Source organism: Aegilops tauschii, chromosome 3, assembly GCF_002575655.3.
Source record: "Aegilops tauschii subsp. strangulata cultivar AL8/78 chromosome 3, Aet v6.0, whole genome shotgun sequence".
NCBI classification, from domain to species: domain Eukaryota; kingdom Viridiplantae; phylum Streptophyta; class Magnoliopsida; order Poales; family Poaceae; genus Aegilops; species Aegilops tauschii.
The window spans coordinates 612,669,200-612,685,159 of NC_053037.3; the positions used below are offsets into that span (position 1 = coordinate 612,669,200).

A 15,960-nucleotide genomic window follows, 5' to 3' on the forward strand; every position below is an offset into this window, starting at 1 on the left:
TCGGCGCGAAGTATGGCCTCGACCTGCCCCTCAAGAGCGTATCGATGAGCCCACTCCTGCTCCGAGAAGACACGAGCATCAGCTTGCGCATCGATCCTGGCAATCTCTGTCGTGATCAGCGTTCTGTGCTCCTTGTCCATCCTTCCTAGGTTGGTGCCCCACCCCTTGAGGCTCGCTCTCTGTCGGCCCCCGACAGCATTCCAAAATTCCATCGGGCCACGTTGGGGTCCGACCTGCTGCACGCACGCGAGCCATTTCTCCTTGAAGAGCGACTCGAAGCCTGGTACTTCAAACCAGGCCGTTTCAAAGAAAAACCGCGGGCTGCGACGCAGCCTATCCTCCCCCGAGGAGTAGACTAGCGGAACGTGGTCTGATCCAATCCGTGTCTCCGCGACCAACGCGCACAAAGGATAGCCCATTTCCCACTCCGGCGACATGAAGACCCTGTCAAGCACCGAACGAACCGGGGCAAGCTGCTTATTAGTCCAAGTAAAGCGTGCTCCCGTTCTGGCCACTTCCCTAAGTGCCATGGCAGCAATTGCTGCGTTGAACATGGCCACCCTCGGCCAGTTAATGATGCCATTATTCTTGTCCGCTCCGGACCTAATTAGGTTGAAATCCCCTCCCACGAGGACCGGGAGTGCCGCGGCCGTCACCGAAGTGACTTTTTGTTGGAGTTCTCCCAAGAACTCCGCCGATCTGGAATGATCGGCTGGTCCATAGACCTGAATAACTACTAACTCGCGAAGCGTAGCACGAATGCGAAAATGAGCAGCTAAGAAGAAAGAGCCCCTATCCCAGCTGATAATGTCATACACATCGCGGCTTAGACCCATCAACATGCCCCCCGAGCGACCTACCGCGGGAGTAAAGTGCCACTCAAAACGTTCTAATGGGTCTAGCGAAAGCAGCTCATGAAAGTGGAAATCCGTCTTAATCGTTTCTTGCAAACCTACGATGTCCACGTCCTCTTTGCGCATGTACTCTTTGAGGAGGGTGCGCCGACCCAAGTGGCCAAAGCCACGGATATTCCAAAACAGCGCTCGCATCTAAATGACACGGTTGCGGAGCCGTACACCCCTAGAGGTGACCGCTTTCGCCACGCGCCTCACCTTGCCCCTGCAAGGCGAGGGAGAAGGGGCAACCCCTGTTGCCTGTCCCTCCTCCTCGGGCACAGAAAGAACCGCGACAGCCCCTCCCTCGGGGCCCTCCGTCCTCTGTTCGGCACGCGCTGCAGCAGCAGCCGCGAGCGCGGCCTGCGCCAACTCCTTAGCGCGCACCAGAGTAATCAGCTCTCGATGACCACCCACACACGCGGGTTCGACACCACTTGCATCTAACACCTCCATCAAATGCTCATCCGAAAAAGAATCAAGCACCGTAAAACGGGGGGGGTGGATTACCTGAAATTTCCATATTCTTCTGGGCCTGGAGGAGTTGGCCCGCTGCAAGGAAGGCATGTTGCCCTTGGCGCCCTTGGAGCGCGAGCTCGTGCGCACCGGCACCGCCGCCACCGTCTTGGTACGCTTGGCCTTGGAGCTCCGCGCCATCAAGGAGGCCTCCTGCAGCAGCGGATCAACGGCCGGAGGAGCCGTCGGGGCCGCCAACGCCATGACCGACTGCCTTGGGGTGGGGGGCACCAAGAGGATCCATCGCGCGAATCGCCTCCGCGCTGACCTTGCGCACAGCCGTCTTCTTCATCATCTTCACTGAGCCACTTAGGGAGTTGTCGCGTCCGCCCGAGGCCGGCGACCCGCCTGGAATCATGCGCGAAGGGCTGGGAGAGAGGGCGATCGGCGAGCGCACACCGCCCACTCCTGCTGGTCCCAACGGGGCCGCAACCCTGGGTGGAGAGGACACCGACCCCAGGTTGGACCCGTACTGGTTGGGCACCGAAAGCACCATCTCAGCCGTGCCCATCCCAGCACCAGCGCGAGGCACCTCCACCCCCTCCGCTAGCGCCGCCGCGCCCGCCGTAGAGATCCCCAGTTTGTCCCAAGCAGCCGTATCAATTGAATCGTCCTCCTCCATACTCGCCTCTGGCTCCGCATCCTTGTCCTTGTCCTTGGTCCTGTCTTTGTCTTCGTCACCCGGGTCCCCTCCTCTGGGTGGATGGGGCGGGGGGAGAGCAGGGGCCTCTGGGCGCGAGGGAGCAAGCTCCGGCTCGAGCTTAACATTGTACCCAGCCCCGTTGAACCAGATCTGCACGGACCCCCGCAGCTTGGCCGGCGTCCGGCACGCGAAGACCATGCGCACCGGACCCGCACGGATCAGGGATAGCTCGTCCACCACCAGCGGGCGCCCGATCATCGTCGTCGCCGCCATCAGCCTCTCCACCCGACGCTGCTTCGGCGGAATACCCCAGAGCTTCACCCACACCTCCGGCATCGACAACGCCTTGGGCTCCGCGAGAGCAGCGGCCCGGATATCGGCCGTGATGTTGTGGATGGAGAGGAAGAGCTTTCCACTGCGCGTCGCCATCCTCAGCATGGCCGGATCGGGAAAAGCCACCGAGAAGGAGCCCGCGTCAAAAGGGGTGACCATCCAATCCCACTCGCCCTCGAAAAGATGCGTGAGCTCCTTCTCCAGAATCTCCTTGGACAGAATCCCCGGCTCTGCCAAGACTAGCGCCGCGTTGGCCCCCAGCGAGCCCTCCGACGCCGCGTCCGTCTCCTCGGGGTATTGAAGGCAGAAGAAGCCCCCGCCCGCGAACGCGTGCCCCATGGATTGGAGCATCAAGGGCTTGCCGCGCGAGGGGCAGTAGGCCGAGGCATGTCCCTCTTGGCTGCAGATGACGCAGAGTTGCTTGAAAGCGCACTCGTTTTGGAAGTGCCCCGTGCGCCCACAGCGAAAGCACTCCGGCCCCTCCTCCACTTCGACCGGAATCGGTTCCGCCGCCGTGCCCTTGGAAGAAGAAGGCTTCGACTGCTGCTTCATCGCGGGCTTGTGCTTCTTCAGCTTCTGCTTAGCATAGGGGTCTCCGACGCGGTCGCCTCCGGGCGGCAGGAGCGACTCCTTGCGCTTGAGCTCTAGCCCCTTTCTCTTGTACTCCTCCTTCTTCTTCTTTTTCCGCTCCTGCTCCTTGAGCCACCATGGGGGAGGCGGCCCCCAGCCACCGTCGCCGCCGGCGCCGGCCCGCTCCTCCGCCCGGATCTGCGCCTGAGCCCGCAGCTCGCGCTCACGCCGCCGCTCCGCCTCCGGATCCAGCGCCGCCCTCTTGTCAGCACGTCGCTCCCCCTTCGAGCCCATGGCTACGACCTCTGCGAAGGATCGATCCAGGGGAGGTGGGTGGGTGGGATGGGAGAACGAACGGGCGGAACGGCCGAAGCGCCGCCCCTCCGCAGCAGTGGCAGGAAACCCTAGTGAGCAGTCTAGGGCGCCTCGGCGGATCCACATCCACTTATGTGCTGGGCGCTCCCCCCGCGGGCCTGGGCTCCGGGCCGGGGAAACTGGTCTGGGCTGCACCGAAATAGCCCCTGTCACGGGCGCCCCTCCCTCCGCAATGGGCGTCAACTGGGCCGCGAGGCCCGAGTGGCCCGCGGCTGCAACCAGGCCCATCAGCCCAACCTGGCCGTCTGCACCAACCCTAGGCCAGGGATCGGGCGACACTGCCGCCACGTCCCGCACCTCTGCCGGCGCCGCCGCCCCCGCCACCGGCTCCGGCGCGGTCCCCGGGACCTTCCGGAAGGGGGCCGCCGCCACCACCTCCGTCTCGGCACGCCGGACCTCCCGACCTGCCAACGGCCGCGGCTGCTCCGCCACGGACCGCAGCGATGCCCTCCCCGGCCTCCCTGGCCGACGAGCACCGCGGCCGCCAGGCGCGAACGCCCGGCGCCGCCCCGCTCTGAGCGAGCCCCCTAGCTCCTCAGCACGGGCCACAAAATCACCAAACGACGGCAGCGCCCCGCCACCTCGCCTGTCACCACACTCGCCGTCCTCCGCCTCCGAAATCTCGTTGTCACTTACCTCCGAAAGCGCCCAGAAGCGGCTCCCGCCCCATCCCAGGACCGTCGTCGCCGCCGCACCTGAAGCCGGCGACCTGGGGGGGGGGGGGGAGGAGGAGGGCGCCGGCCGCCCCGACGCCCGCACCTCCGTCCAAGCCTCCGCCTCGCCGCGACCCGCGGCCCCGGCCGCCCCGCCAGCCTCCGCGCCTCCTGCGTCGCCTGGACGCCTCAGAGCCGTTGGAGCCATCAACCTTCCTCACTGCTCTCCCAAATTGCGATTAGTTGTGTAGGCATTTGGATTAAGTGGGGTTTTCCACTCAGCACAAAGCATATTTAAGAAAAGCTAACTATCCAACATATCATGTGTCTGTGTCATCTACTCATCTTTCAAACTTGGACTAAAATGTTGATCCCACGCCTAAACTGTAAGGGAGGTCACGTCGATAAAGGGGGTTCTTATTAACAAAATGTAGCGTAAAGTGGATACAAATCATAACGAGTGTACACCTGGCATAATTCGAAAGGATGTTTGCACAATGATGTGTGATCTATGTGTGACCAGGTCCTGAAATCGGCGTGGGGTTGCTCTTTTGCTACGTAGATTTGGTTTGCCTTCTCCACCTAGAGCGTCTGCTGCCATCGCCCTGAGATCTTCTTCCATCACTGGATGTTGGAGAAAATCTTTTCATGCTGTCAAAAATCTTCAGTTCCAGAAGATGGTGTCAAGGGCGACTTATGTGGTTTCACATTTGTGGAAGAAGCCCCGCTGCAGGATTTTTGAAAACTCTTCGGCCTCCTTTGATACGGCCAGGTTGATCACGAGTAATTAGCATGTGATTTCTTATTTTCTAGTTGCTCTGCTATTCCAAAAAAATAAAACCGCTAGCTATACAGCTATGTCAAGATCATGCAATCTGCTAAGAGCAAGTGTAAAGCACATCGCGGGGCAAATATCAGTAGATCACATACTATGTTAGATTTCATATTGCCAGTACAATGGGAGAGCACCGGTGTGTATATATTTTTTTTCTTCCCAGGAATACGAACTTTTCAACATTGTTTTGCTTGTATCTTTACATCGAGAGAGAGAGAGAGAGAGAGAGAGAGAGAGAGAGAGAGAGAGAGAGAGAGAGAGAGAGAGAGAGAGAGAGAGAGAGAGCAGCACAGGAAATAGATGTTTGTCTTCACGAGTTTACAAGTAATAGACGTTTGTCTTCACGGGCAAATGTTTCACTCTATAAAATACTTGAGAGTTTTCATCACATCCTTGACCACGTGTGGCTGTGAGATGTACTCGATGCAGTAGGCTTCCAGCTCCGTGCAACCGTGGCACCCAGCCAGCCTCAGTGTGGCCAGCGCATACTCGGGCGTGATCTTCTCCGCGAGTAGGTTCTCGCACAACCGCGCCATCCTGTCCAAACGGAACCGACATGCCACTGCCAGCAACTCTCCAGCCACGACCATCGTGGAATGCCCGACGGCAGGAGCAACTAGGTCTTGGACGCGAGGCAGCTTGTCAGTGTATATGAAGTGGAGCATGGCCTTGAAAACCACGGCTCTAATGCCATCAATTTTTACATGGTTGGTTGCCGACTCTTGCACCGCCTCGTGCAGTGCCGGCGACCGTGCAGCAACAACGAGCCCATGGGCGTGTATCTCGCTCTCCTCAACCAGGAACTTAACATCCCAGCCCTCGTCGCTCGCCAGCAGCCGCTCAAGATGCCATACCAGGTTGGACGGTGGCACGAGCACGGGTCCAGGGATGAAGGTGCCAATTGTGCTGCTAGTCGAGGACTCCGTGGCTACCGTGACTTGGCATTGTATAGTGAAAGAGCCATCGTGTCCCACATAGTGTGAGTTGGCAGATGCGAATGTGATGAATTTTGGCCACCCAAGGCCCCTGCATGCCTTGCCGCCAAATGTGTGTGTAAGATTATGGGGAGGAAACGGCGGCGACTTGTCCGTGGGGTGGACGGGCTTCATAGCCACCGAAGCTTTCACCTTGATATCACCATCATTAATGGTGGGTCGAATAAATACGTCAATGTGGTCCGACGTGTCCTCTGTCCCTCCCGACGGGTACACATCTATGGTCCACTCATAACCGGCCACCTTGAAACTGCCAGATCGGATGTACTGACCGACACTGTGCGTCTCCCTCACCCAGCTCAAGCTTTGGATTGTGAACTCATGTGTGCCGATCATCACCGCCGGTGGGGTATACCTCGACATGCTCTTGGCCGCCTCTCTACTGCTGCTGCCACCACTAGTGCCCATGGAAGAAGTATTAGTTGGAGATCTAATGCGGGCCATTGTGCTCTTGGCTACTTTCTTCGTGATCTCATGTATGAAAGAAGGGTATGTCTTTTCGAGTTCTTTGTACTCCTCGGTGGCCTCCACGGCATTGTACACGTCGGGGTCGGATGCCATGAAGTCGATACACAATGCCTCAAGCTGTTGGCAACTATGGCGGCCATGCGCGTGCATCAAGGTTGCCATGACATTGCCAACGTCCAAGCTCCCGGAGAGTATCTTCTCACACATAAGCCTCAGCCTCTCCAAGTCGTAGAGATCCGCGGCCACGAGTAGGTCTTGCGCCATGGCCACCTGGCATCTTCCTTTCCTGGGTGTAGGCTGCTCGTCCGTGTAGATGAAGTAGAGCATGGCCCTCAAGGTGGAGGCGCTCATGTCGTCCATCGTGAGGTGCCTTGTGCTCCGCTCCTTCATGTCCCCGCATAAGAACTCGGCACGGAATACTGGTGACCTCATGGCCATTACCAGCTTGTGCGCCTGGATCTCGGTACCATCGTCGAGGACGAACGTCACGTCCGGCTCAGGCGACTGCCTCTCCCTGAGAAGCCTGTGCAAGTCCCGGGAGATGCTGGGCGGTGGCGGCACGGACACGAAGCAGTTCCTGGTGTCAACTGATCCGGCGGCGGCTGAGCTCTCCTGCTGCTGGACGAGGACGTCGACCGTGCAGTGTATGGTCAGGCAGTCAGCGCCCTTGTCGATGTAGCGTGACTCATGGCGCCGGAACGCAACCGGGACGGCGAGCTCCCAGGCGGCAGCGCTCGTGGACCAAGCGTCGAAGGTCTTGGGCTTATCGCTGCACCACACGGCGGCCGGGAACTTGCCGGTGCCGCTGCTCTCGTCGATCCGGAGGCTGGCCATGGCGACGACGTCCTCGTCGGTCTCGTTCTTGGATAGCTCCAGGGAGATGGACGCGAGGCCGCACGGCGCGCTGCGATCGTGGAGGCGGCACACGAGGGTCCAGATGAAACCTCCGGCGTGGAAGCTGCCGGACCGGACGGATCCGACGAGCGCCTCCCGCGCCGTGCTGTAGCCGGCGATGTCAAACTGGTGCGTGCCTTGCGCGAACGCCGATCTGTGCGTGGACCGCGTCTTGTGCGACGGCGCCGCCATGATCGATCTGACCATGACCTAGCTGCACGCGCGGTGCAACAAGATCGATCCCTATATACACGATAGACACTGAGCCGTACGATAGAGGAATTTTATGGTCGGTCGGTTGGTTGGTTTTACTCGCGCGTTGTCTTCGGCGTCAACGCACGGACATTTTTCTTCTTCCTTTTCGGGCGGCCTGCTGCATGCGCATGCTCAAGCCAAGGGCCCAGGCTCAGCAGATCCGTCGTCATGTCTGGTGACTCCTGGTTTCCGGCGAGCGAGCGAGGCAGCGCTGGATTGCATGGCAAAAACATCATGCTGTTTTGCTACAATGTTATATCTGGTGGATAGCATGAAGTTTTTGTGAATTGACAGGGTAACAGAAAATGCATGAATATAACAGTTGTTGTGAAATTGACATAAGAAATGCGTGAATCTAACAATCCCATTTATTTAGTGTGACCTAACTATTATAAATTGCACAATTGTTCCAAAAGCGCTTTCTTTGACCAAGTTTGTAGAGAAAGACATAAACATCTAGAATACCAAGTACATATCTTTAGGTGCATCACAAGACGTACTTTCATATTGTATATATTTGGTATTGTAGATGTAAGTACTTTTCTCTATAAACTTGGTCAAAATTTGTAAAACTTGACTTTGCAGAAAATCTATATGCACTACATTATGAAATGGTGGGAGTACAATGTTGTGCCAAGAAGTTGTCAATTGAATTCAAAAAACAAAATGCGAGTAAGTTTTGAGAGATTGGACGAAACCAAAGACAGTCCTACGATTTAGTAAGGAACTTAGGACATAGCTTGTGATGTCACGGATTACTTACAATTCATTTCGAATCTTATTACAAGTTCAATCATATGGCAAAAGAAGCAAGTGGTAACATGAAAATACCTGCTATGCTCGTTCATCTTCTCAGTACACAACATTGCACAAACAGATTGTATAAGGGAGCCAATTTCCCGGTGTCACGGATAGATTGTTTTCTTCTTCTTTTCTTTAGAGAAACAGACTGCTCTTTATTAATCACTGAATCGATTTACTGAATAATTTTAGTAATTCTACATCAACCTACTTCACCGTACGTAGGTAATTTGTTGTCCACATGAAAAAGCAGCTCTTGCACGAGTCTATATGTACCTGGGAATGTTTGTATTTGCGCTTGTCTAGGTTGTGTTCTTCTTATTGGGATTATGGTTTGTTATCTAGAAGTTGACCACTAGCCCACTAGTGCTCCTATTCGGCAAATCCTTATGCGCCAAATAGAAGTCATTTGGTACATAGCGCGCACAGCCTAATACCGTAGTTTCTATGTGGAACGACCCATGTAGAATGATTTTCCCGCAAGTTTCTTTGTGATTTCTTCTGTTTCTTTTGTATGGTTATCTTTACAGTTTTTATTTTCTTCTTTCCTTTTGTAATTTTTTCTTTCTCATTTTCATTTCTGCTTTTTCTTGTTTTCATTTTTTTAAACATGATTTTTTTACACAATTTGTGAACGTTTCTATAAATTTATTAACATATTTGAAATTCATCATTATTTTCTAAATTCATGAACTCTCTTTAAATATGTGAACCTTTTTTAGATAAATAACCTTTTTTTTAAAATCCCTGAACATTTATAAATTCATGATTTTTTCTGGAATTAATGAAAAAATCAAATTATTTTTTCCTAAACAGTGATTATTTTTAAAATTCATTAAAATTAATTTGTGAACATTTACTTAATTTGTGAAGTTTTTTCAAATTCATGAATATTTTTCAAATCTATGAACGATTCAAATTCAGGATTTTTTTATTTTCCAAAAAAATAATAATTCATTATTATCTTTTTGATTTCAAGGATATATTTAGGACACCAAAATTTTCATAATAAATAGAAAAAACCAACCAGGTCTTTCACCCGCAAAAAAAACCCAGGTTTTATAAGAGGTTAGACCAGCAAGAACAAAATATATGAGAAAATAGGATATCGAGCAGGCGGGGCAGCGGACCAAAGCGTGTGGGAGAATTGAGCGAGCCACCTACTGGGTCATTGGCCTTGTTAGCACCCGGTCCGCATTGCCAGCATTTAGGCGTTGATCGAAAGTTTTCCGCAAAAAAAAAAGAAAGAATAGAGGAGCTCCCACTTTAGGCACGGAATTGGCCGCTGGCGCTCGCGTGAAATCTAGGCAGACCACTGGGCATTAGCCTCACTTGCTCGCCAGCCTCTATAGTTCAGCGAACAAAAAATTATATCGGACTTAAAAAAATCATACAATCATAAAATGTAAAGAAAAATTTCATAAATTTTGAAAAAGTCAAAAAAAGTAACAAAATTCAGGAATTTCAAAAAATATATGAATTTATTAAATCATGAATTTGAATAAAAGATCATGAATGTCCAAATTATTTGTGAATTTGAAAAATACTCCTGTTTTTAGAAAACTTAAAAAGTTTTAAAACATTTTGCGGATTTGTGAAAAGGTTCATGAATTAAAAATTGTTTGTCAGATTAAAAAATATTCATGAATTTTAAAAAATGACAATTTAAAAAATAATGGTGATTTTTTTGTTTAATAATGTTCATGAAGTTAAATAGTTTGTGAATATAAAAAGCACAAGAAAAGAAGAAAAACTGAGTAAAGTCGGTAAATAACAGAGAAATTTTAGAAAATCACTGAAAGCTTTGGGAATATTCCTAAAATGGAAGGACTCTATGCTATGTGAGGTTGTCAATTAAACTTGCTATGTTTGATTATTTTTCTAACTTCTTTGCGGGAAAACTTGCTATGTTCGATATGTGATCTATACTATGTCCGGTCTATTATCCACATGTTATTTGACCAGGTTGCTTGGGGTTGCATGGATTTACGAGTTTTGATATGAGGGTGACGATTGTAGACCCGGCCTAATGAGGGGTGTCCGGGGCGGGCCCACCTCAATTCAAGGGTATTCAGTTGAATACCCATTATTTTTGTGAAAAAACTAGGTGTATATAGTCTATATACTATGTTGTATAAGGAAAAACGATAGCGACACTTCCAGAGCGTGCAAGTTAAGCTTTTCAGCCCAAAAAGAGAGGCAGCCCATTGTCTATTTCTCCTCATCACCACGACAAGGCCCATTGGCCCAAGTCACTCGCACACATCCATCATCGTCCAGAAAAAATTCCATCGATCAGAGCCAGGCACACGAACCAGCAGCGCCGCCCCTGTTCTCGAGTTCTCTACTCGCCGCACCACGCGACCCAAGCGGCCAGGCCACGAACCGCCTGATCGGCACCGCACGGCGGCCAGGGTCCAGAGCTGTCGTCGGTTGATCGGCGATCGATCGCAGGTACGCGTGGCGGCGGCTGCAGCGTGGACGCGCCCGATGAATACATCCCTGAATCCCTAATCCCCTGCCCCTTTTGGTTCTGAACTTTCCAATCTCTGTTGTAGGTGGCGGGTAGCAGGATTGCAGGAATCCATCTAATTTCAAATCCACAACTCGAATTCAACTATCGAAGGTATAATCTCTGTTGTAATTGGGCTCTCTCCTTTCATGCCTGTGTTCTAACTGAATTTATTTATCACTGTCGAACTGAATTCAGGCAGCTAGGCAGGGGCTCTGTTTTGCTCTCATATTGTCCAGCAGGCAGCAGTACGGAAGTGCAAGACTAAGTAAGTTAGTTTGACCACTAACCACTTGTCTTTCTTGTTTTATTATAGTGAAATTAGTGACTAGTATGCAGTCAATTGAGAATTGTTTAGACATGAGAATTTGCAATTTTCCATTCGAGTTTGTAATGAGAGAACGTTTATAAATTCTGGATTTGTTCCAGTGAGCGTTATGTATAACTATTAGTACTCTAAAACTTGAGCAATTTTACTTTTCAGGTGTAAAACATGAAGAGTAAGAATACCGGCACTACTGATTTGAGAGCTTTCATGGCAAGAGTTGCTGAAAAAGGAAAACAACCTGAACCAACGAGTGCTACCCCATCTTCCAATGAAAGTCAGATGCAATTGGTAATTTTCGAAGGGCAAAGCGGTAGTGAGACACACACAATACCACCTGAACCTGAGAGAGCTCCTCACACAGAGGCCCCAATAGCAGAAGATGATGATGAATCTATGGCCCTAGATGAATCTGATTCTAGTGATGAGGACATTTATAACATCGAGCTCGATCCTGGGTTGAGGACTCCTATCTCAAGCTATGATGTTAATGACCAAGATTCAGTTAGAAGGGCCTACATTGCATTGGGACGATGTAAACCAAAGATGCAGAAGAAAGATTTTCCGCAACATGACTGCGGAGGTAAGCGTCGCTTCCAACCGGTTTGGTTTGATGAGTATAAGTGGCTTGAGTATAGTCTGGATAAAGATGCTGCATATTGCTTTTTTTGCTATTTGTTCAAAGATAGTACTAAATTTGCTGGTGGAGATAGTTTTGTTAATGGAGGCTTCAGAAATTGGAATATGAAAGCGAGATTTCGTAAGCATGTAGGTGAGGTGAATAGTGCTCATTGTGAAGCCGAAGAGAAATATAATTTGTTCATCAAACCTAAAGCATCAATCCGTGAGGCCATTGCCTCACAGACCACACAGTACAAGGCTGAGTATCTAGCTCGATTAAAATGGTCACTTGAGTGCATAAAATTTATTTTGCATCAGGGGTTGGCTTTTCGTGGTCATGATGAGGGAAAGGATTCTAAAAATAAAGGAAATTTCCGAGAACTTTTGCAATGGCTGGAAGGCAACTTTGAAGAAATTAATAAGGTTGTTTTAGGAAATGCTCAACAGAATTGTCAGATGATAGATCACAAGATTCAAAAACAGCTTATTGGTTCTTGTGCTCATGAAACAACAAAATTTGTCATAGAGGAACTTGGTGATGAGTGTTTCGCAATTCTTGCTGATGAATCTAGTGATGCATACCAACAAGAACAGTTAGCTCTTTGCTTGCGATTTGTCAATAAAATAGGGGAGCCGGTTGAAAGGTTTCTTGGTCTTGCTCAAGTTGCGGATACTACATCATTGACTCTTAAAGAAGCAATTCAGACCTTGCTTATGAAGTATCAATTGCCGATATCCAAGGTACGTGGGCAAGGGTATGATGGTGCTAGTAACATGAAGGGTCATGTTAATGGTTTGAAGAAACTAATTATGGAAGATTCTCCTTCTGCTTATTATGTTCATTGCTTCGCCCATCAGCTTCAACTAACCCTTGTAGCTGTTGCTAAGGAGAATATTGATTGCAAATGGTTCTTTGGGCACCTTGCATATTTGTTGAATGTTCTTGGGATGTCATGTAAAAAGATCCGCATGCTTCGCGTAGCTCAGGCTGAGTATATGATTGAAGCATTGAAACTAGGTGAAATTGAAGCTGGCCAAGGTTTGAATCAAGAGATGGGCCTAGCATGGCCTGGTGATGCACGATGGGGATCTCACTACGAAACAGTAATGCATGTTATGTCTTTGTATCCTTCAATCAGGAAAGTTCTCTTTAGGCTTGGGAGAGAAAGTAATTCAGTAAAGGCTTTAGGAGCTCAAACTATGTTGGAAGTATTTAAATCATTTGAGTTTGTTTTCATGCTACACTTGATGAATGAAATATTTGGGTACACAAGTGACTTAAGCAACGCTTTGCAAAAGAGGGATCAAGATATTGTGAATGCAGTTGATCTTCTTGAGTTCACAAGGTACAACTGCAAGTTCTAAGAGAAGATGATGTATGGAAAGAATTCCTTGAGAATGTCACTTATTTTTGTGTGAAGCACAATGTCAGATGTGTTGACATGGATGGGAAGTACAAGCCTATACAAAGAGGAAGAGCGTTCTATAAAAATGCCATGAATTACCACCGGTTCCATGCTGATATGTTTTTGGGTGTCATTGATAGGCAACTTCAAGAGCTTAATAACAGGTTTGATGAGGTAAACACGGAGCTACTTAGATGCATGGCATCTTTCAGTCCAGCCAAGTCATTTTCTTCTTTTAATATTGATGACCTAGTTAAGCTTGCTGGGTTCTATCCTCATGATTTTGACTTTGAAGAAATGCATCAACTTCCTTTTCAATTGAATCTCTATATTAGTGATGTGAGGAATGATGAAAACTTTACAAACTTGAGAAGTCTAGCAGAGTTGTCTATGATGCTTGTTAGAACAGGGAGGGCTCTTCGGTATGATATTGTTTACAAACTTCTCAAATTGGTGCTAGTCCTTCCTGTAGCAACAGCCGGTGTTGAGAGGGTCTTTTCATCAATGAACTATATAAAAAACAAGCTAAGAAGCAAGATGGGGCAAAAATACTTGAATAATTGCTTGGTCACATTCATTGAAAGGGATTTCTTCTTGCAAGTTAAGGATGAGGACATTATCACTCATTTTGAAAGCATCAAGGATCGCAAAGTTATCCTGTGATTTGTAAGTTTTTTTTTATCATTTACTATTTTCGATCCCCTATATATTTTAGATTTTGCCATGATATGTTGAACAATGTTTTTACTTCCATATGTTGAACAATACCAAGTTATGATCAATTTTTGTGAATATAATATATTTTGTGGTATCTTTTATATAGTTTAGAACTAGTACAATATGCTTCTGTAATTGATTATACGCCCAAAAGGAAGGCCATAGACTTCCAATTTTTTTTTCCAAAATTTGAATATACAGTCTTGAATTCCTGGGCCCGCCCCTGTGTCCCGGGGCTGTTGGCGAATATACCTGAACGTGTCTGCGGTCGTAGAGGCGTCCGAATCTGTGAAATGTGGTTTTAGATGATGCTCTTAAAACAAACAATGTCTAGATTTTCCGTGTCGAATTGGCTGTAGGTCTACTTTTATTTTTTTATATCTACTTTCCCGCAAAAAAAAAAATATATCTACTTGGGCTCTACTTGGAAGACTACAGAGTGCCCGGCCACGGGTCATGCTCAACGGTGCAGACTCTAGAGACAATGATGCACGCCTCCTGGCCAAATGTCATTATCAGGCCACAACGACGTCCTCCCTTGTCGGGAAACTGCCGCTCGTTCTTCACCGTCCGTTGCTGCATTCTCACTTTCTCATCAAGAGGGGAGTACGCGGAGTCTTCTTCTCCCCCAGCCGCCGGCCGATCCACCCAAGCACCACTCACAGTCACAGCTGCTACGCCTCCCTGCTCCCGCGATGAGCTGGTGGTGGGCGGGCGCGGTCAGCGCCGCCAGGAGACGCCAGGACGACAGCGCCGCCGCGGCCAAGCCCGCCTTCCAGAGCGTCGCCCTCGTCGTCGGATCCACGGGCATCGTCGGCACCTCGCTCCTTGACATCCTCCCGCGCAACGACACCCCCGGTGGGCCCTGGAAGGTGTACGCGGTCTCCCGCCGCGCGCCCCTTCCTTGGACCCCGCCACCCACCCCCGCCGTCACGCACCTGTGACTCAACCTGGCCGACCCCGCCGCCGTCGCCGAGGCCCTCGCGCCCCTCACCGACGTCACCCACGTCTTCTACGCCGCCTGGTCCAGCCACCGGACGGAGGCCGAGAACCGGGAGACCAACGCTGCCATGCTCCCAGAACGTTGCCAACAAAGACCAAGTCAAATGACGCCACATTTTCATTTTTGAAGTATTGAAGTATTTCCTGGTAAGGAAAGCTGAAAGCTGATATCCACTCTGTTTGTGGTTTATTTTTATTTCTCTTAGTTTTTTTTGTTTTTTGTTGCCACACTATATATATACATACACACACACACACACATATATATATATATATATATATATTTGTTGGAATTTAGATGTGGCATCCATAAAAAACATCTAGATGTGAATTAGACAAACTGAAGCTGAATTGAAAACGTTTCCGTGGTTCCCTGAAATTACTCGAAGATGGGACATTGCAAGTTAAACTGATCGTCTGAAATTGTGCTACCATAGCAGTGTTTGTTGCTTCTGGAGATCAACTTCCTGGAAATATTTGGCTGAAAATAATATGTTCTCGCATGTTGCCATTGTTATCTGCTATCACGTTTGCCTCCATTTTGCACTACAAATCAACAGAGATGAGGAAAACAAAAGGTTTCCTTTTATTCCTTTTCAGTCAGTGAAGGAAACTACCTCAGTTCTCAGGACTGATGCATAATAACAATTGATAGAGATGGGCGAAGAAGTAACAAACATAACACAGGTACTACCTCCGCCAAGCTGGCACGTGCAATGCACGTCTAACAAAGTAGAAAATTATTTTCTCATTCATCTAATTATGACTAATGAGGCCATAAATAACATCATATATTAATTTCCAGATGCAAGATTTAACTAAATAATTGCAGCGAAAATATTTAGGCAAGATTTCAGAACCTCTCCACTTGCAAATTGCAATGCACAGACAAGCATTTTTTTCTGACGAAACAAAGACAAGCATCTAACCGTTATAATATGTTTGTATATAAACTTTGTCAAAGTTTAGAAAGCTTTGAAGGAAATATGCCCTAGAGGCAATAATAAAATTGTTATTTTTATATTTCCTTATATCATGATAAATGTTTATTATTCATGCTAGAATTGTATTAACCGGAAACTTAGTACATGTGTGAATAAATAGACAAACACAGTGTCACTAGTATGCCTCTACTTGACTAGCCCA

At 49.0% G+C, this 15,960-nt stretch overlaps 1 protein-coding gene and 1 pseudogene across 1 annotated transcript; one reads left to right on the forward strand and one right to left on the reverse strand.

Annotated features, from left to right (window-relative positions):
• Nucleotides 1-5,174: 5,174 nt before the first annotated feature.
• On the reverse strand, nucleotides 5,175-7,367 carry LOC109768395 (uncharacterized). Its single transcript, XM_020327116.1, has one exon. The coding sequence runs from the start codon at nucleotides 7,365-7,367 to the stop codon at nucleotides 5,175-5,177; it is 2,193 nt and encodes a 730-aa protein (XP_020182705.1).
• Nucleotides 7,368-10,494: 3,127 nt separating this feature from the next.
• Nucleotides 10,495-15,113, forward strand: LOC109768394 (uncharacterized; annotated as a pseudogene).
• Nucleotides 15,114-15,960: the final 847 nt, after the last annotated feature.